General features: G+C 36.7%; 2 protein-coding genes and 1 long non-coding RNA gene across 11 annotated transcripts in view; 1 reads left to right on the top strand and 2 right to left on the bottom strand.

Moving 5' to 3' along the window:
• Positions 1-4,637, bottom strand: part of GLMN (glomulin, FKBP associated protein) — a 46,448-nt gene extending 41,811 nt beyond the window's left edge. For 2 of the 3 annotated variants that reach the window (XM_082384726.1, XM_082384728.1), the window contains exons 1-3: positions 4,556-4,637; positions 3,648-3,724; positions 3,093-3,218 (exon numbers count right to left, since the gene is read on the bottom strand). In XM_082384726.1, coding sequence (XP_082240852.1) covers positions 3,093-3,218; positions 3,648-3,686 — 165 coding nt within the window. In that variant the 5' untranslated portion in view covers positions 3,687-3,724; positions 4,556-4,637. Of the gene's footprint in view, positions 1-3,092; positions 3,219-3,647; positions 3,725-4,506 lie in introns of all 3 variants that reach the window. The other variant, XM_082384727.1, reaches the window with a different exon arrangement.
• Positions 4,542-21,558, top strand: part of RPAP2 (RNA polymerase II associated protein 2) — a gene marked incomplete at its 5' end in the record, with an annotated part of 89,729 nt that continues 72,712 nt past the window's right edge. For 6 of the 7 annotated variants that reach the window (XR_014242375.1, XR_014242376.1, XM_082384354.1 and 3 more), the window contains 6 exons: positions 4,542-4,803; positions 5,550-5,595; positions 12,412-12,526; positions 14,205-14,303; positions 14,512-14,577; positions 16,564-16,652. Coding sequence is in view for 5 of the 7 variants with exons in the window: in XM_082384354.1 (XP_082240480.1) it covers positions 4,542-4,803; positions 5,550-5,595; positions 12,412-12,526; positions 14,205-14,303; positions 14,512-14,577; positions 16,564-16,652 (677 nt within the window). The remainder of the gene's footprint in view (positions 4,804-5,549; positions 5,596-12,411; positions 12,527-14,204; positions 14,304-14,511; positions 14,578-16,563; positions 16,653-21,558) is intronic. The other variant, XM_082384356.1, reaches the window with a different exon arrangement.
• LOC309626369 overlaps positions 12,535-21,558 on the bottom strand; it is a 135,142-nt gene continuing 126,118 nt past the window's right edge. The window contains exon 5 of the long non-coding RNA XR_014243144.1: positions 12,535-13,701. This is a non-coding gene — a long non-coding RNA (uncharacterized lncRNA). The remainder of the gene's footprint in view (positions 13,702-21,558) is intronic.

Raw genomic sequence — 21,558 nt, 5'->3', positions numbered from 1 at the left:
GGCATAGATAGGTGGGAGGGAAATACATTCAAGGCTCTGAAACAGCATTGTGCTAGGACTCAACATGTCCTAGAGAACTAGCAACAGAAAAATGTCAGGGTATGTGGATACATAGTTCGGAAAAGAGGAGATGCTATCTGTTTACATCTTTATTTATCAACTGGAAGTTTTAGTGTTTGTCTTATCAACCTGCATGAGGTCCCTATATGTTAATATTCACGTCACTGTATTTACGACAAATTGTCATTTGGTTTTTTGGTTGTCCTAATTTTTTATACAGCAAAATACAGTGATTTTTTTTCTTTGGTCCCTTTCCTAGTGCTTTTAGGTCTAAAACGGTTTTCCCCTTGAGAGATATAAACACTCATTTAAATTAGAAAAAATATATATATATACACATATACTTATATATATATACATATATATACTTATACACACACACACACACACACACACACATATATCGCCTTTCTTTTTATTAAGATTTACATTGGAAACATGGCATAAAATGAAGCCTTAAATTGATTTTTTTTAAACAAATAGCAAAACAATCATGTTTTTTATCTAATGGGACAGACAGTTCCGTTGATCTCTCTGAATATTCTTTTTGCACTAGTTTTTAATTCTGCCTGGCACACTCTTACCCAGAGAGTCCCATAGTTTACTGTGGGACTGTCTCTGCTTCCTTCAAATTTCTGTGCAATTTCACCCAACACAACCCATCCCCCTAACCATGCTGCATCATTCTCTATAGAATTTATCACTTTTTAACCTACTAAATGATTTATCTGTCTTTGCTAGAATTTAAGATCCATATGGGCACTGATTTTTGTTCATTACTGTATCTATTCCCAGCATCTAGAGTAGGGCCTGTTACAAAACAGATGTTCCACAAATACAGGTTGAATGATGTCTATTACTTCTAAGCATGACAAATTATCCTCTCTCCAAAGATTTGATATTATGTCTTGTTTTCTTCTATCTTTTGTGTGGCCTGACTTTTAATATTTAGGTCTTTACTAATTGGGAATTTATGTTATATGTTATTATAACACATATAATTTTTCCAAATTACTAAATATCAATAGTGCTGATGTTGAAAACCCCTGCACTGTAGTGTCTTAGGACAAACTACCATTCCTGTGACTTTAAAAAAAATTTTTTTACACAAAGCAGATTAATAGCAAATCTTGATCAATGTTGATTGTGTCACCTGCAAGTAAACTAAGGTGCAGTTTTAAACTCTGTCTTATCAATATCTGAACCTTTGAATTTAGAAGACCACATTACAAAGGTGATCCTCAAGCTATCAAGGCTAAGCCTCACTATGCTTAAGTCTATCACAATCACCTAATCTCTAAGAGTGACACACAAATCTACATCTTAATCTTGTATTTCTCTACTGAGCTCTAAATATTACTTTCCGATTGCCTGCTGCATCTTAAACTCAACGTTGCCAAACAATGCCAACTTATTTGTCCTCTGCCAGGGAACTTTCTCTCCTCCTTAAGTTGCCTGTTTCTGTTCAGGATGTATTGTCTTCTCAGAGGCTAGAAACCCCATCATCTTTGTCACCTCACTCTCTCTCACCCTCACAGTCAGTCCTCTCTCTTCTACTCTAAAACTTCCTTGCAAGTGCTACGCTGTGCTAACCAGAGGCAGAGCAGAATCGTTAAGAGCTCTGGAAACAGGCTGCACAGGTCTGAATGCCCGATGCCACATAAAAGCTGATACTTTTGTGCAAATCACTTATCATTCAGTGACTCTTTCCTTATCTAGAAAATTCTATCTCACGGGATTCAGGAGACACTAAGTGAGTTAAAAGATGTAAAGCACCTAAGACAGCACCTGGCACATAGTAGATCTCAATAAATATTATTAGCTTTTATTAATTTTATTATTAGCTAAAAGTAAGGTACTCTCAAAGATAATCCTTTGAGAATGCAATTGGGAAAAATCAAGGAGTTAAAGAAAGCATTAAATTTATTTTATTTGGGGCTACAAAGGTATTATAAACACATATCAAAAACAAATGTACTAAATAAAATGTGCTAATTTTTATTTTAAAAAATTATAAATAAAAAGGGATAAGACCTTTGAACTAGTAAGAGATTCTATAACAATGTATGATTAAAAAGTTTTAGCAATCTCCTAAATATAATCCAGGTGCCCTGGATATAATCCTAGGCCAGCATGACTAGATTGTGATATCAACAAGGAAAGAAAATTTTTTTTTTTTTTTTTTGGCCATGCCGCATACCATTCGGGATCTGAGTTCCCTGAGCAGGGATCAAACCTGCGCCCCCTGCAGTGGAAGCACAGAGTCTTAACCACTGGACCGCCAGGGAAGTCCCTACAAAGAAAACTTCTGTATAAATAAACAGGACTATAAATGAAGACCGATTATGTTCCTGGAAAGAAGATGATCTTCCCTTATATAAGAAGAGGGGTGGGGATGGGGGAGGGGTTCAAAGACACAAAATTAGGCAGTGTTGTCAACACTGTGTCCCAGCTGTTCCTGATCCCAAAAACATCCTTTCTCATTGTGCAGAATGATTTCTCAGACAATCGTAGCTGGATGATATTGGCCAGTAAGGTCATTCAGCTCTCCCAAAATATGATCTTACTTAATATTTGGTTTCCCGTATACACCTGGCTGAAGGAAAAGAATGTGCTGATGACCAAAAATGAATATGTAGCCTGCCTGATACTTATATTTCTCAATGTAAATTGCTAATTCAAATACCACTTTGATCTCTAAACCAGAAGTAATCCCCACTCCTCTAAAGCATTTTACTTATATTTCAACTATAACACTTATTCTGGAGAAGCTAAACGAGTTAACAGATGTAAAGTATCTGTTTATTCTGCCTCCTTATTGCTAGTTCTTTACATGTTTATCTCTTCCACCAGACTGTAAGCACCTTAAAGTATATAATTAGTCCTAATTCCTTTTTATTTTCCACAGTTTTCTACTGTGGAAATTTGATTCTTAAATGTTTGCTGAAAAAAATAAATGGATGAATAATAGCATCATGTGGCTATTCTCTTCCTAGTAAAGACTGAAAAGTACATACAAAGATTATACTTACCTTATTCTTTTCATTTTGAATAATTTCTAATAGCTGATCTATGTGCCCTTCATCTATGCATCTTTGGCCTGCTAACTGAAACAGGCCAAAATCTTCCTCTTTAAAGTCTTGCTCTTCTAGGATTTGCTGGCAAAAACAAAATAAACAAAAAAACCAGTAATTTTAGGCAAATGGAAATTCAATAACTACTTGACTTATTTTATCTCCCTCTAAAAAAAGAAATGTTTAAATTCTAGATAAGGTGCACATAAGCATATATATGAAAATTAGGATTAGCCTAAAAATACTTTAATAAATCATCTTGAAATCCACTGTACCAAAGAAATCTATGAGAAGGATCAGTACTAAAATTATAAAGATTATTTCTCCAAGTGACATACTCCAATCTGTCTTCCTGCCTTCATGCTATTTATTCATAGGTCAAAAAAAAGCAAGGATTAAAGAAGATTAACAATTTGAGTGACCGCAGATGTAATTAAAAGTAATCTGTGCTCTGCCCATATTCTGAAAGATTATTTAACTTCATAAAAAGAAAAAAAAGAAAAAATTACTTACACATCTCTTTATTATGGAATGAAGTTCCTCCACAGCCATTCCTTCCTATTTTTTCCTAGTTTTGATGCTGAAATGTACTAACATAAGACAAACTGTTAACTATCAGTAATACTATATTGAAATATTAATAAGTTGTTTCATTCTGATTATTAATAAATACAATAAATAGAAAGTTTTAAAGCTGAAATGGTTTTACTGAAAGTTAGTATGTTAGCCTAAGAAAATTTTTTTAAAAAAGCCTCCTGTTTCATCTTTTAAGTTTCCTTGGAGCATAATTTTGAAAGATAAACTCAAGGAAAAAAAAAAATCCTCTAGTGCACTCCCAAGAGGCAGCGCAAATTTGGACTACAAGGGCTTAAAAAGGCAGTCTTTTTTTCTCCAAAAGGTGGGCCTGAAATCAGTTCTAATCATCAGGGAATTTTTTATTTTTTAACGTCCCACTTGACGGAAAATGGAGTAAAACACAGCTCACCCGGAGGGGGTTAAAGTTGAGATGTCCTCCACCGCAAGTGTGACCGGGGCATTTGTACGAGATGTAGTCCCCCCAATATAATCAATCGAGCTAGTGAAATCACTGTATCGCACGGAGGCAAGGCAACAGGCCGCCCTCAGGACAACACCGTTGCGTTCCCACAGGCCATCGTTTCCCCCGGAGGGAAGGCCCGTTCCATGCCCCGCAGGAGGGGCGGGGGTCGGCCGTATCCTCACAGCAGCGCACTCCAGGGCGGTTAAAACCCCAGCGCGCGTGCAGGCGGCATCCAAGGGAAGCCATTTCTCCCGGTTCCCGACTGCGTCGGCCTTCGGGCCCCAGACCTCGCGGGGGCGGTCGGCCCGCGGCGCCGGGTTCTCTGAGACTCACCGTCCACCGCAAGCCCCGGCCGCCCGGGACCCTCGATGCTCCCACTTACTCGCCAAGCCTCTCGCCCCTCTCGCCGCTCTCCTCCTCCTCCTCCTCCTCTGGCAAAGCAGGCCGCTTTCCCGGCCCCGCCCCGCCCCAGCCGGCCCCGCCCCGCGCTACGCGACGGGAGGCGGAGTCTTGGGGGAAAGACTCCTGGGCCGGTTCCGACGCCGACTACGCTCCCCATGGCGGACTGGGTAGAGACGTGCTCTGCCGGCCGCAAGGCCCGGGGTCCTCGCGCCTCCCGAAACGTCGCAGGTAGGAAGAAGGGCCTGTTCCCACGTTTGGAACTGAAAACTGGTCCCCGACATAATTCCAGACTGAGGCGTGCGGGGCGCTCCCGAAAGGTTGCCCCAGGGGAGGAGGTCTTCGGGGCAGAGAAGGCCGAGAGATTCCCACCGCCGAACTCTGGCCTTCTGGGAAAGACCTTCGGCCAGACCCCCACCTCTTTACACTAGTGTTCCGAGATTTCCCCCAGAATGGGCTGTGCTCCAGGCTCTGAGGGAATGAGCAGTAGAGGTCCTGGGAGCCTGCAGCTGGGGTCGCCAGAGTGGGCAAGTGACCAGGGAAGCGTCGGCAGGCCGAGTGCAGCTGACCTCGACTCAGGCACTGGTTCTTCTTCCAGATGTGCTGCTGCTTTGGTGCCCTGGTTCTCTGAGGTGTCAGACCCCTCTTTACCCGGGAGCGAACATTTAGGGGGACGGAGAGCGGTTGCCCCTAGAAGTACCCAGATCTCGGACTTTCAGGAGTGCTTAGCTATGCAACTGTGATACAAGAAAAAATTCAATACTGAGAGAGATACATTTTAACCAAGAAAAATAATTAGTTTTCAAAACCAAATTGGATTCCCTTCTCATTTCATTTGATTTTCACACAGGATTGGAAGTGAAATGTGTGGAAAAGAAGAAAAGATGGTCTACAGTTTATTTGGGCAAGAATCTGTCCTGTAAGCTGGTGTGTTTGTGTAGACTTGACCTACTGTGTTTTGTTTCTTTTAATTATAGGTAGTAAGCAGACAAGTGCCTTGAAACAAGAAGACGCTTCTAAAAGGTATGAGAACTACTCAGACAGCTGCTTTCACTTATCTGTTAATCACATATTAATTGAACCATTTTTAAAAACAATAATGGGTGCTACCTCAGAGAAAATTATTTTGAGAGAAGGGGAAGATCTGGGAAGTACGATAAATTCTCAAATAGATTGTTATTTTCCCTACTCCACGCCTTAAGAAAGTCCAATGGACACTTTTAGATTGCTGGTGAAGGTATGAGTTATCTGTAGAAAGATGTCAATGGGAATAAACATTCCTGAATTAACCAGGTACTTTTTTTTCATCTTTTCAGATAGTTTCCTTTTTTTGCATTATATGCCAGAGACTCCAAGAAACCTTTGTTGTTGTTGTTGTTGTTTGCTTACGTCATGTCCATATTTTCAGCAAAAAGTTGTCCTGTACTGTTTACAGGCATCTCCTAAAAAGGCTTTATCTCCTGTCACAAAAGGTTTTTAGAATAGATGTAGTCTGTGAGGATGATTAAAGTATACATATCTATAAGGTATCATTTTATAAAGTATTGGCTTTGGCCTTAATTTACTCATTCTTTCAAAAATTATTTACTGAATGTAAGATATGCCAGATTTGTGTTAGGCCCTGAGGATATGATTTTTAAAAATTTTTTTAATTGAACTATAGTTGATTTACAATATTATATTAGTTTCAGATGTACAATATAAAGAGTAAATATTTTTGTAGATTACACTCCATGTAGAGTTATTACAAAATAATGGCTAAATTTCCCTGTACTGTACAATACCTTCTTGTTGCTTATTTATTTTATACATAGTTTGTGTCTCTCAGTCCCATACCCTACTCTTGCCCCTCCCCCTGCTGTCTCCCCACTGGTAACCACTAGTTTGTCCTCTATATAAGTGATCTCATATAATATTTGTCTTTCTCTGTCTGACTTACTTCACTAAGCATGATACCCTCTGGGTATATCCACATTGTTGCAAATTGCAGAATTTCATTCTTTTTATGGCTGAGTAGTATTCCATGGCATGTATAAACCACATCTTCTTTATCCATTTATCTGTTGATAGACATTTAGGTTGCTTCTATATCTTGGCTACTGTAAATAATGCTGCTATGAACATTGGGGGGCATGTATCTTTTCAAACTAGTGCTGTAATTTTCTTCAGATATATACCCAGGAGTGGAGTTGCTGGATCATATGGTAGTTCTAGTTTCAGTTTTTTAGGGAACCTCTGTACTGTTTTCCATAGTGGCTGTACCAATTTACATTCCCACCAACAGTATTGGAGGGATCCCTTTTCTCCACATTCTCACCAACATTTGTTATTTGTAGACTTTTTGATGATAGCCATTCTGATAGGTGTGAGGTGATATCTCATTGTGGTTTTGATTTGCATTTCTCTGATGATTAGCAATATTGAGCAGTTTTTCATGTTCCTGTTGGCCATGTATATATCCTTGGGAAAATGTCTATTCAGGTCTTCTGACCATTTTTTAATTGGGTTGTTTGTTTGCTTGTTTGTTTTAATTAATTTATTTGATTTTTTTTTTTTTAGGGCTTTATTCATTTATCTATTTATTTATTTATTTATCCATTTATGGTTGTGTTGGGTCTTCGCCTCTGTGCGAGGGCCCTCTCCAGTTGCGGCAAGTGGGGGCCACTCCTCATCGCGGTGCGTGGGGCTCTCACTATCGCGGCCTCTCTTGTTGCGGAGCACAGGCTCCAGACGCGCAGGCTCAGCAATTGTGGCTCACGGGCCTAGTCGCTCCGCCGCATGTGGGATCTTCCCAGACCAGGGCTCGAACCCGTGTCCCCTGCATTGGCAGGCAGACTCCTAACCACTGCGCCACCAGGGAAGCCCTGTTTGTTTGTTTTTATATTGAGTTGTATCAGCTGTTTATATATTTTGGGTATTAACCCCTTATTGGTCATATCATTTGCAAATATTTTCTCCCATTCAGTAGGTTGTCTTTTCGTTTTGTGGATGGCTTCCTTTGCTGTGCAAAAGCTTTTATGTTTAATTAGGTCCCATTTGTTTATTTTTGCTTTTGTTTCCTTAGCCTTAGGAGACAGATACAAAAAAATATTGCTGAGTTTTATGTCAAAGAGTTTTCTGACTATGTTCTCTTCTGGGAGTTTTATGGTTTCAGAGGCCCTGAGGATATGATTTTGAACAGAATAGACACAGTTCCTGTCTAGTGGAACAGAGAAATACCAATTATCACAAATAAATACATAATTACAAATTATGATGAGTGCTATAAAGGAGAAGACTGTGATGGAGGAACTAAAAACAGGGGTACAGTAAAGCTGGAGGTTGGCAGGAAGGGTGGTAGGTTTTCAGGGAAAGGCTTCTCCAAGAAAGTAATAATTAAACTAAGACCTGAAGGCTAAGTAGGCATTTACCAGACCAAGAGTAGTGAGGAGAGACCTCCAGCCAGAAGTGGCAATATGTGTGACAAGAAAAAGCTTAGTCATTTAAAAAAAAGGAGAGATGCTGAGGGTGGTATGCAGCTTTCTGAGCAAAGGAAGAAAGCAGCATAGGAAAAGGTTAGAGGCGGGTTCCATTCAAACAGTACCTGGTAGGCCATGGTGAGAAATTCAGATTTTCTAAGTGCAAATGGGAAAACTTTAATAAAGTAGTAGAATTTAAGTTTTAAAAATTGTAAGATGTTAGGGATAGTGTTCATTTGGGAGTGGAGAAATTAGATGAATTTGAGATCTGTTTTGAAGAGTATTCTCCTGTGGAGCAGCATGATTATACTGACCTGGCTTTAGGAAATATTATTGGGTGGGCCAAAAAGTGCCTTCAGTTTTTTAAGTAAAAATAAAAGACACATTTTTCATTTTCACCAAGAACTTTATTGAACATCATATTCACCCTTTTGTTCCAGTACCTTCTGCCATTTTATAGGCAACTTCATAATTCCATCTTACCAAAACTTTTTATCTTTTTGAGCAAAGAACTGTTCCAGGTGCCTTTTACCGTCTTCCAGGGAATTGAAATTTTTTCCATTAAGAGAATTTTGTAAGACCGAAATAAATGGAAATCCAAAGGTGCAATGTCTGGTGAATTGGGTGGATGAATCAGAACTTCCCAGCCAAGCTGTAACAGTTTTTGCCTGGTCATCAAAGAAACATGCTGTCTTGTGTTATCCTGATGAAAGACGATGAGTTTTCTGTTGGCTAATTCCGGACACTTTTCATCCATTGCTGCTTTCAGTTGGTCTAATTGGAAGCAGTACTTGCTAGAATTAATTGTTTGGTTTTCTGGAAGGAGCTCATAATAGAGGACTCCCTTCCAATCCCACCATATACACAACATCACCTTCTTTCTATGAAAAGACCGGCCTTTGGTATGGTTGGTGGTGGTTTCATTTCGCTTGTCCCATGATCTCTTCCATTCCACGTTGTTGTACAGTATCCACTTTTCATTGCCCATCACAGTTTGTTTTAAAAACAGAATGTTTTCATTCCATTTCAGTTGAGAACCTCATGGGGAAATATAGTCAAGAAGGGTTTATTTTGTTTTTTTGAAGGGTTTTTTTTGTTTTTGTTAATTATTTATTTTTGGCTGCGTTGGGTCTTCATTGCTGCGCGTGGCCTTTCTCTAATTGCGGTGAGCAGAGGCTACTCTTCGTTGCAGTGCACGGGCTGCTTATTGCAGTGGCTTCTCTTGTTGTGGAGCACGGGCTCTTGGCGTACAGGCTTCAGTAGTTGTGGCTTGCAGGCTGTAGAGCGCAGGCTCAGTAGTTGTGGTGCACAGGCTTAGTTGCTGCACAGCATGTGGGATCTTCCCGGACCAAGGACTCGAACCTGTGTCCCCTGCATTGGCAGGCGGATTCTTAACCACTGCGCCACCAGGGAAGTTCTGGTCAAGAAGGTTTTTTTCGCTTAACTTATGTGGAACCCAAACATCAAAGCAATTCACATAACCAAGCTGGTGCAAATGATTTTCAAGGCTTGATTTGGATATTTTGAGTGTATCTTCTATCTCCCGTGTGGTATGATGTTGATTGTTCTCAATTATTGTTTCGATTTGATTGCTGTCAACTTCAACTGGTCCACCCAACTGTGGAGCATCATCCAGTGAGAAATCTATAGCACGAAACTTCTCAAACCACTTTTGACACGTTCGATCAGTCCCAGCACCTTCTCCATACACTGCACAAATCTTTTTTTGCGTTTCAGTTGTGTTTTTACCTTTCTTGAAATAGTAAAGCATAATATGCCAAAAATGTTGCTTTTTTCTTCCATCTTCAATGTTAAAATGGCTACACAAAAATTCACCAATTTTGATAAGTTTTTTTTTTTTAATGTACGCTGATATGACAGTTGTCACATACAATCTAACAAAATTGTTTCGAATGAAGTTAAAGACAACTAAGTGCTACTAGAGCCATCTTATGGAAAAAACCTAACAAACCTTTTGGCCAACCCAATACAAGAGTAAAGTTTAGTTAATAATGATAACAATGTAATTTGCAACTCTCTTCAACATGGATCTGACCACAAGCTTGAGGAGATTATATTTTATTCTAAGCACTACGATTTGAAGAATATAGATAAGCCGAGATGTATTTTGAGCAGATCACCCAGGATGATGAAACAATTAAAAATCCTCGGGGTAGCCAACTAGTTGTTGAAAGGAGTGATCCTTCATAAATTTATTCCAACTGAAAAATACTTCTACATTCAATCCAGGTGAATAGTATTAAGCCAGAAATTAAAGAGCTTTGCAAAAATATAAAACAATTCCACTCTTCACAATAAATTTTTCATTTAAAAGTATGTTAAGCGCTTCCCTGGTGGCTCAGTGGTTAAGAACCCACCTGCCAATGCAGGGGACACGGGTTCAAGCCCTGGTCCGGGAAGATCTCAAATGCCGCGGAGCAACTAAGCCTGTGCACCACAACTACTGAGCCTGCGCTCTAGAGCCTGCAAGCCACAACTACTGAACCCATGTGCCACAACTACGGAAGCCCATGCACCTAGAGCCCATGCTCCACAACAAGAGAAGCCACCGCAATGAGAAGCCCATGCACCACAACGAACAGTAGCCCCTGCTCGCGGCAACTAGAGAAAGCCCGCGCACAGCAACAAAGACCCAATGCAGCCAAAAATAAATAATAAATAAATTTATTTTAAAAAATATGTTAACATGTAATGGGTGCATTCCTATTAAATGAGTTAATGAATGCTTGAAATTTTTCTCACCTTTAATCCTAGTATGGTAAATATCAACAGATATAATCTATATAAGCAAAAGCTAAGAGTATAAAGGAGCACTGAAACCAAAAAGTTTGAGAACCACTGCCATACACCACACTACCTGTCATTTGGGTTAGGGTAGCAGTGAGACAGGGCTATCCATGGGAAACAGCTGTAGGTATCCATCAGTTAAGAGGAGTGCGGCTGTTCCTGCAGGTTGAGGTAATTAACTGCTTAAGTTAGCAACTCCTAATGTACATTCTGTTCTGATCTTAGTATATGACATAGCTTTTAGTGGTAGGCAGCAAAATGAGAAAAAAAATAATGTTTTTCATAAAGCTGAATATATATATATTCAATACAAAGAACTGTCTTTTAATCTGTGTCCATGTCTTTTTTACATATTTGACGTAAGATTGGTCTTTATGAAATGGTGGGAGAACAGGTGTTAATTGCAAGTTTCTTCTTGTTTTAATGTCCCTATTTGTCCCTAGCTGGCAATCTTGTGTCATTTCTCCAAATTGTTTTTGTAAGACATATTGCTCCAGGCCAGGAACTAGAGTCTAAAGTCTTGGAAGTCAGTGAAGGAAGGGAGAAAAGGTGAGTACATTCTAGGTCCAGGTATGAGAGTCTAGTCAAGGTCCAAGAGGGCAGCAAAGGTTGTTCTGGTAGGCAAGTAGAAACTAGTGTAGGAAAGGAGCTAAGTCACCAAGATAGTTGGTATCTTTGGTCCCATGGTAGTGGTTCTCAACCCTGTTACACACTAAGATTATCTGGAACACTTAAGAAAACACCAGTAACCAGGCCCCATCCTCAAAGACTGTGATTTAATTAGCCTGCAATGGGACCTGAGCATGCTATCTTTTTAAAAAATCTCATCAGATGATCGTAAAGTGCAGCTAGACTTGAGAACCACTGTCCTAGGGCCATTGTTTGATCAGATAGCCTCTGCTTTTATATTCATGATGTGTATTCATGGGGCCAGCAAAGGCTGACAGAGTCCCACTGGTGCCAGGATAAGGTCCAGCCCTCCTAGGAAGATTGTTGTTTTCCTAAACTATATAGTCATATCAATATAGTTATTTAATAAGACTTTACAACAAAAGTAAGTAAATACTTCTTTGCACATATGACTCTGTCCTGTCAAACTGGGCCAGCCACTACTTAACTTTTGAGAATTAGCACAAAGAAATTTTTACTTATAAGAACAGCCAAAATCCTCTTTTACCTCTCCAGTCACTTCTGATTTCTAACGATTTCAGGGAAAAGCCTCCATTTTTAGGTACACACAGGAGTGATAGAGTATAAACTCTAACTGGCAAAAAGATTTCCCCTCATTTTCTTTGCTGTAGGAGACTCTAAGTTCTTCCTTGTCCTCTGAGCTCTGGAAGTCAAATAATCCTGTTGTTATGGCAGACATCAATGTGTGCAGTATAACAAGTAGCTTGTTTCCTTTTTGAAAAGTATTGGATCAAAAGAAACAGCATTTAAAAATATACATTTAGCTTAAATAGCAAAATAGTAAGTTGTTAGTGTTGTATTTTAAAATATAGAAAATTAGCTATGCTAAAACTTATAAGTAGAATAACCTTTAAATTAAAAATATATATTTTTTTAATTTTAGGAAAGCAGAACTAGAAGCAGTTGTCAGAAAGAAGATTGAGTTTGAGAGAAAAGCTCTACGTATTGTTGAACAGCTTTTAGAAGAGAATATTACAGAAGAATTCCTAAGGGAGTGTGTATGTGTTGATAAATTATTACTTTTGTAGTATAAGATCTTTAAATATGTGTAATGTGAAACTTCTTTGCATTATTGAAATCTTTGAATCTATTGTCAGCTACATACTATATAATTTATGCATTTAAAAATAATCAACTATTATGCATTCCTTGTTTTATAGTGACTTTAAAATGCACTAAGGAGAGATAACATGCATATTTTACCCCTTCGTGCTAGTTCTTTTAACCAGTCTGCTAATCTCACTTGATTTTCATTGCTTTGCACTGCTGAACCCCACGTCACTTTTCATATTCTGTATGTTATCCTATTTTAGTAATGGAAGATCATTATTTTTTGTTAATGTAATTTCATTAATTTTGATATTTTAAAAACCTGAAATATAGACCATTTATAGTTTAACACATAACAAGAGAATTATCATCTGCATTAAAAATCTTTTTTTTGTTTTCTTTAATGGCTTATTGCATTAAAAACTTGAATGGAAATGTCTGTTATATCCTCATAATCCTTAAGAGAAAAAAGAAATGGAAAATTAAAGCTCAGAGCTTTTATTGCAGAAATAATTCTTAGTGTGGCTTAGAGATTTTCCTAAACAAGAGGAATATAAATATGACAATATTTAAATTCATATATGTAACTGCATCAGAATCTCCATACTTGATGACTTTAAAGACAGACCAGAAATGTTGGTTTGTCTCAAGAACTGAGATTATTTGAACATGAAAATGTCAAAGGAAAATATTTGGCGTTAGCTTATAACTATCACCTCACTGTTCTGTACAGTTTTTTCAGAAGATAGAAGATTTTGCACAAAAATTTGTTCAGGAGTCACAATGACACCTTTAGTATACTTCGTTTTTGAGCTTGTGCTTTAAGAAATAGGTAAAATTATATCTTATTATTTTATTTGGTTTATTTTTGAGTAATACTTTTTTTATTATTATTTAATTGTTTTTGGCTGCATTGGGTCTTCGTTGCTGCACACAGGCTTTCTCTAGTTACAGGGAGCGGGGGGCTACTCTTCGTTATGGTGCGCTGGCTTCTCATTGCGGTGGCTTCTCTTGTTGCAGAGCATGAGCTCTAGGCGCACAGGCTTCAGTAGTTGTGGCTCGTGGGCTTAGTTGCTCTGTGGCATGTGGGATCTTCCTGGGCCAGGGCTCAAACTGGTGCCCCCTGCAATGGTAGGCAGATTCTTAACCACTGTGCCACCAGGGAAGTCCCAAGTAATACTTTTATAAATATAATATAAATAAATATAAATAAATAAACATAAATAAATATAAATAAATATAAATAAAATATACTATCAATATTTTCCTTTGGTATAGCAGTCACTATAGCATCACTTCTTCCTCCTGCCTCAGAATTATTTCATGAATTGTATAATCTACAAGGATGCATAGTCTACGATGGCAGAAGTTTTTGGGGCTTTGTGGGTTGTTTGTTTTTTTTTTTTTAAATAATAGCTGACATTTTCTGAGTACTTAGTATGTGTCAAGAAGCACTTTTTTGAGTACTTTTCCTTTATTTTTTCTTCTGATTCTTACATCAAACCTATGAGATAGGTACTGTTATGATCCCTGTGTTTTCAGATGAGATCAATAAGGCTTAAAGAGCTGATAAATAAACTTTTCCAATAATCTGGTGGGGGAAATGCCCCTCTCATTTCTTTATAGGGGAAGTTCATCACACCTGCTCACTATAGTGATGTCGTGGATGAGCGTTCTATTATCAAACTCTGCGGCTATCCCTTATGTCGGAAGAAGCTAGGAATTGTAAGTGACTACATTTTTTAACATGTAGACTTTTAATTTTTATATTTAGCAAAATACTGTGTAGAAAGAACAATAAATGAAACTGAGGTCATGAACTAATGATATGGGTTAGCCAAAGATATGATATGTAGATGACTTAATCTTGTTAACTGCAAAGTTCATGTTTATTATTGGAATTCTTCTGTAAGCTATACGTTCTTTTCTTTAGGTACCAAAACAGAAATATAAAATTTCTACCAAAACCAATAAAGTCTATGATATTACTGAAAGAAAGGTAAGTTTAAAGGCTATTTTTAATATTATACTAAATGGAATTCTAAAAATATCTGTTTAAAATCTTGCCTTTTAGAAAATAGCCATGTTAAAAGTTTTTCATTTATAAATATTTCATTCAAGGTGTTAAAAAAAAAAAAACTCTTTGCTTATACTTTACTTAATATGTGAACTTTTAAAAATTAAAAGTGCATATTGGCACAAATTCAGGTGAGTGAATCATAGGACAGAATAGAGAGCCAGAAACAGACTCACTACTTATGTGGACACTGGACATAAGACATCAGGAGTATTTTAGATCAGTGGAGAAAGGATTGATTTTTTTAAATAAATTGTACTGTCATGATTAGTTACCCATATGGAAATAATGAAAACTGACACCTATTTCAGTGTACATACAAAGATCAGTTTTAGGTAGATTAAGGACCTAAATGTAAAAGAGATACCTTTTCAAAGACAGTATGAGAGAATATCTTTATAAACTTGGACTAGAGAGAATTTCTTAAATAAGATAGAAAATTATAGACCATAGAGGAAAAATTGATACATTTTTCTACATTAAAATAGAAAACATTTGCTCATTAGACGTTTCTTTAAAAAGAGAGTGAAAAGATACGCTACAAATCAGAAGGAGTTATATTTCTCACATGTAACTGGCCATAGATTCCTAACCAGAGTACGTCATCTATAAGAAAAAGACAAAAAACTTAATTAAAAAAATTTTATGGAAAGAACTTGAATGACTAATGAATATATGAAAAGATGCTCAGCCTTATCAGTAATCAGGAAAACAGCAAATGAAAACACATTGAGTTACATTTTTACAGTCCCCAAATTAGCAAAATTATAAAAATCTGACAGCATTAGTAACTCCTTATACTGCTAGTCAAATAAAAATTGGTACAACATTTTTGAGCAACTGTTTGGCAAAGTCAAATTTACACATTCTTTGTGACCATTCTTTCTATTCTTTGGTATAAATCCTTGCCCATATGCACAAGTATATATGTGTATAAATGTTCCTAGTAGGATAAGCAAAATATGGTACATACATAGAATGGAATAATTATTTGACCTTAAAAAGGAAGGAAATTCTGACACAAGCTACAACTGAATGTACTTTGAAGACGTTATCCTAAGTGAGATAAGCCAGCACAAAAAGAAAAATATTATATGGTTCTACTTATATGAGGTAATTAGAGTAGTCAAATTTATAGAGACAGAAAGTAGAATGGTTTTTGTCAGAGGAGGTGGAAATGGGGAGTTATGGTTTAATGGGTGTGGAGTTTCAGTTTTGCAAGATGAAAAGAGTTCTGGAGCTGGATGATGGTGATGGTTGCAAAACAGTTAAGAAGGTACTTAATGCCACTGAACTATATACTTAAAAATGCTTAGATGGTAAATTTTGTGTATTATACCACAATTTTTTTAATTAAAAAAATTGTTATTAAAAAAAGGTTCATAGTAACATTGTAATGATAACAAAAAATTACAAACAACTCAACTGTCCTTAAACAGTCAGTAACTAAAAGGCAGTATACTTAGGCAATGGAATATAATACACAGTGTAAATGAATAAGCTATAGCTACACAAATGAGTCTTAAAAACATAATGTGGAACAGAAGAATACAAGAATACATAACAATATGATTCCATTTAGACAAAGTTTAAAAATAGGCAAAACCGAATGATATATTTTATAGGCTATGTATGTAAGTAGCAACACTAAAAGAAAGCAAAAGAATGAATAACACAAAATTTGTAATAGTGGTTACCTCTGGGGAATGTGGAGAGTGATACCATCGGGGAGGGATACATAGAAGCCTTCAAAGGTACTAAATCTTACTTCTTACCTTGGGTGGTAGATTCATGGGTTTTCGGTTTTCTCTGTGAACTACATATTTATGTTTTATATTCTCTTCTGTACATAAGTTGTATTTCACAATAAGAAAAAATAATTTGCTAGTTTTAAAATGTTCTTTTCAGTGTTTTTGCAGCAATTTTTGTTATAAAGCATCTAAGTTTTTTGAAGCACAAATTCCTGAAACTCCAGTGTGGGTTCGAGAAGAAGAAAGGTAATTTAAATCATTATGTATACATTTGTTCATAAATTCTAATAATTTCTTTCTATTTTTTGAGATATGCAAAAAGTAGGTATAGTTTTCTTTGGAATGCATTTACTGTACTCATTTTAATTGTGGGGAAATGGTTATATTTCAAGCAGAGCTTTTGAGGATTTTACACTTAAAATCAGAAAATTAATACATACAAATGTTATGTGTTTGCTGTTTTAGCTTTAAGCACAAAATCTGAACTTTGCTTCCTATTGTGATGGTTATTTCTATTAATTCTATTAATATAATCCTGGGATAAGAATTATAAATTTTTTCAGAAGGTACTGGATTTTGGGATCCAACTGAACTCACTTTGTTGTTAGGAAACTATATACTAATGTTAAAAAGTTCAGGTTACTAATTCATTTAATCTGTATTAAAAATCAGTACAATATAAATTTAAAGAAAGCCAATTTAAAGAGTCATTTTTAGCAAAAAAGTTTATAGACATTCCTGGGATTTTGCCTTTTGAGAAATGTTTAGACATTTATAACATTTTATTAGTTGCTGGATTTGAAAGAGAATTTATTACTGAGGGGACAATTACATAATATTAAAAAGGTAACAAAAATTATTGTTATGTAACTGAACTGTATTGTCTAGAAATTCCAAACAAAGGCTTAAATTAATGAGATAATGTCTCAGGTAATTCATGTTTGATAGAGAATATTACAACAACACAAGGCAGTGTTATTTGGGGTAAAATAGGATCTATGCTAAATAAACTTAAAGTCTTATTTGATACACAAGTAACATGACACTACTGTATGTTCAACTAGCATTAATTTTACTGATGACAGTACCTTTGTTTGCAGACACCTTTGCCTGCTGCTCCAATTCTGTGTGGTTCAGAATATGTAAAATATACTACAGTATGGCCTTTGTTAATTGAATTCAACATAATGAAGACTAAATTGCTCATCATTTCTCTACCAGCCTATCCAACTTTCTTGTTTGGAGGATAAAAGATTGTAGCATTGTCCAAAGTGACTGGGAAGCTAAGAGCACCTTTCTAACTATCACTTTTTCTCTTTTCTTAACATTTCTTTTGCCAGCACTGCCCATTACCTCCTCAGTCCTAATGACAGTGACATATTCCATTTCCCAGTGTTAAGACCGGTGTTTCCTTGAGTTGTTTTTAACTTTGCTTCCAGAGATCTCTACTTCTTGAAGTTAGCTCTCTCATTTAGCCCATACTCATATCTGCTTCAAAACCATTTATCAAAGCACCTTTGCTGTCATCTCTGTTTTCTTCAGATATAGTTATTGGTACTTCCTTCAGCTAATTTAAAACAGTTCTTCCCTCTAACCTTTTCCCAAAATCTTACCATGCTCTCTTCAGAATGCCCACTTTTTCCCAAAACATGAAGCTCTGTCATTTTATATTTGTGGTTCTTGAAATTCTCCCTTATCTATATGCCCTTTCTTATTACCTCACTTAAAAAAGAAAGATGAAAATGACCTTGGTTTTCCTAAACTAATCAATTTAATTTACATTTAAAGTGTATAGCATGCTCTTACTACCCAGCAGGCTACACATGTGTAAAAACCAACCTGTGAGTTTAAATTTAAATCTCATTGGGATGACAGAACAAATATACATGAGTGAAACAAGTTTGTACTTATTCTAATGGGGACCTGTAATGTAAGTTAGTGAGGATAAAGCATTGCATAATGAAAAACTGTAAGCAGAGGTGAGAAAATAAACTCATAGGAATAGGTTGGTATTGGAAGTAGATAGAACATTAGCTCACTTGAAATAAGGGATATGTTTGGGGAAAAAATAAAAAATAATGATACGTATCAAGGAGCCAAGCTAAGTTTGGTATATCCTCAAGTTCTGGGGAGATATCAAGTGTTTTTGAATAGAATTTAGTCTGGCATTGGTGTACAAGATGAATTAAAGAGAGGATCATAATGAAAGAACTGAAAGGGTCCTTAGAGAAAATTTAATCCAACCTTATTATCAAACAAACTCAGAAAGATTAAGTGTATTTCTTAAGCTAGTGATAGATTCTGAACAAGGCTAGGATTCTTTTGTCATATTCCTCTTGATTGGAAGTAACCAGTGAGTAATCTATAAATATACAATTGTCACATTGTACATAGTGTAACTATAGCCCTTATTTATGTATAATACTTGTCTGTATATAATGACCATGTCAGTATTTTTCATATCTGGATGCGTCATGTTACCTTAATTTCTAAATTCCTAGGGGCAAGGATTATGTCAGTTTATCTAATCCACTAGAGGTCACTGTGTTTTCACAGAGAATGTTTGATATTTTTATGCGTGCGAATGATCAGAATTCTGGAATTCAGTATTCGTTTATAAAGCTTGTCTAGCTATTGTACATATAAGCTCTACAGAAATGTATTTTAAAGAAAGTCTGTTCACATATAGTATGGGGTATAATATTCATAACCTATCTTCTTTTAAAGGGGAAAAATGGCTTTTTTTTGGATGGCAGCATTAAGTATTTAATGCAGATATTTTTATTAGCTTAGAGTGAGTTGTAATAAATAATAAGCTATGGGGCTTCCCTGGTGGCGCAGTGGTTGAGAATCTGCCTGCCAGTGCAGGGGACACGGGTTCGAGCCCTGGTCTGGGAGGATCCCACGTGCCGCGGAGCGACTGGGCCCGTGAGCCACAACTACTGAGCCTGAGCGTCTGGAGCCTCTGCTCCGCAACAGGAGAGGCCGCGATAGTGACAGGCCCGCGCACCGCGATGAAGAGTGGCCCCCACTCGCCACAGCTGGAGAAAGCCCTCGCGCAGAAACGAAGACCCAACACAGCCAAAAATAAACATAATAAATAAATAATAAAAATTTAAAAAAAAAAAAATAATAAGCTATATCACCATCATAATTTTAAGTTATAATTTTATTAATATAAGTACTATTTTTATTATAATTTAAAAATAATAATAAATTTTAAAATTCACTCAAAGAATCAGTTATTTTATTGTAATGACTTCCAAAATCTTTCTTTAATTGAAATATAGTTGACATATAGTATTATATTAGTTTCAGGTATACTACATGGTGATTTGACATTTCCATACGTTATGGAATGATCACCACAATAAGTCCATTAACCATCTGTCCGCATACAAAGTTATTACAATATTATTGAACATATTCCTCATGCTGTACTTAACATCTCTATGGCTTCTTTATTTTATAACTGGAGGTTTGTACCTCTTAATCTACCCTTCACCTATTTCATCAACATTTGTTTGTTCTCTGTATCCATGAATGATTTCCAAAATTTTTGACCACTGTAATAATAGCATTTTACATTATCCAGCACATACATAGAACTGAAGCAAAAGTTTTAGGAAACAATTTTTATCCTCACTACATGAAAAGCCTCTGATATTTTCTACTCTGTTGCTTTTTTGAAATGCTGGTAGCAACCCCCTTAATTGGTTGGTCCTGATCTGTAGTTTTTGTTTGTTTGTTTTTATAAATTTATTTTATTTATTTTATGTTTGGCTGCATTGGGTCTTCTTTGCTGCACGTGGGCTTTCTCTAGTTGTGGTGAGTGGGAGATGCTCTTCATTGCAGTGTGTGGGCTTCTTATCGTGGAGCATGAGCTCTAGGCGCACCGGCTTCAGTAGTTGTGGCATGCAGGCTCAGTAGTTGTGGCTCGCAGGCTCTAGAGCGCAGGCTCAGTAGTTGTCGCACATGGGCTTAGTTGCTCCGCGGCATGTGGGATCTTCCCAGACCAGGGATAGAACCCATGTCCCCTGCGTTGGCAGGCGGATTCTTAACCACTGTGCCACCAGGGAAGCCCCTGATCTGTAGTTTTAAGAGCACTGTTTTGTTGGATCTAGCTTAGATTTTTAGTTGTTTTACTGTAAGAAAGTCTGTTACCAGCACTGAATCTTATTTTCCTCATTTGTAAGTAGAAAGTTGCATTTAACCTTAGTTCCCTTTAGTTCTAATGTTTTACAATTCTAAGTCAGTCAGTGCTGCTATAGTGAAAGTTTTCTAGGTAAGGAAATGTCTCATTGATAAAAATGATGAAAATTAAAATGATCAGTATAAGCCTAGGGAAATTTATACCACCTTGTAGAGAAGTCTGTCTCATTTAAGAGTACAGAATACAGTATTAGAATACAAATTACTGACTAAATAAATTTGAACTCTTCAGTCTGTAAAAGATAAGGACTGATAAAGGATTGAATTAAAGTTTTTAAATTATGAAGAAAAACCAAGAATATTTTATATTTTATAGTATGTCCAGAACAACTTGAAGTTTACATCTTTAGGGACACCATGGTCTTACATACCATTTGGAAATAGAATATTCAATTTGACAATTTGACTCAATTTGTTTTTTCTTACATTATTGTGAAAGCTAATATAAATTTATTCACCAGATTCTAAAATACTAAAACCTATAGTAAAATTTACTATAAGATAAATTTATAAGAAACTATTTTTTTTTTAAACATCTTTATTGAAGTATAATTGCCTTACAATGGTGTGTTAGCTTCTGCTTTATAACAAAGTTAATCAGTTATACATATACAATATGTTCCCATATCTCTTCCCTCTTGCATCTCCCTCCTTCCCACCCTCCCCATCCCACCCCTCTAGGTGGTCACAAAGCACCGAGCTGATCTCCCTGTGCTATGCGGCTGCTTCCCACTAGCTATCTATTTTACGTTTGGTAGTGTATATATGTCCATGACACTCTCTCACCCTGTCACATCTCACCCCACCCCCTCCCCATATCCTCAAGTCCATTCTCTAGTAGGTCTGTGTCTTTATTCCCGTCTTGCCACTAGGTTCTTCATGGCTTTTTTTTTCCTTAGATTCCGTATATATGTGTTAGCATACTGTATTTGTTTTTCTC

This window comes from Balaenoptera borealis, assembly GCF_965194805.1.
Source record: "Balaenoptera borealis genome assembly, chromosome: 1".
NCBI classification, from domain to species: domain Eukaryota; kingdom Metazoa; phylum Chordata; class Mammalia; order Artiodactyla; family Balaenopteridae; genus Balaenoptera; species Balaenoptera borealis.
The sequence above is the reverse complement of the archived record's forward strand: the minus strand, read 5'-3'. Positions and strand labels throughout refer to the sequence as shown.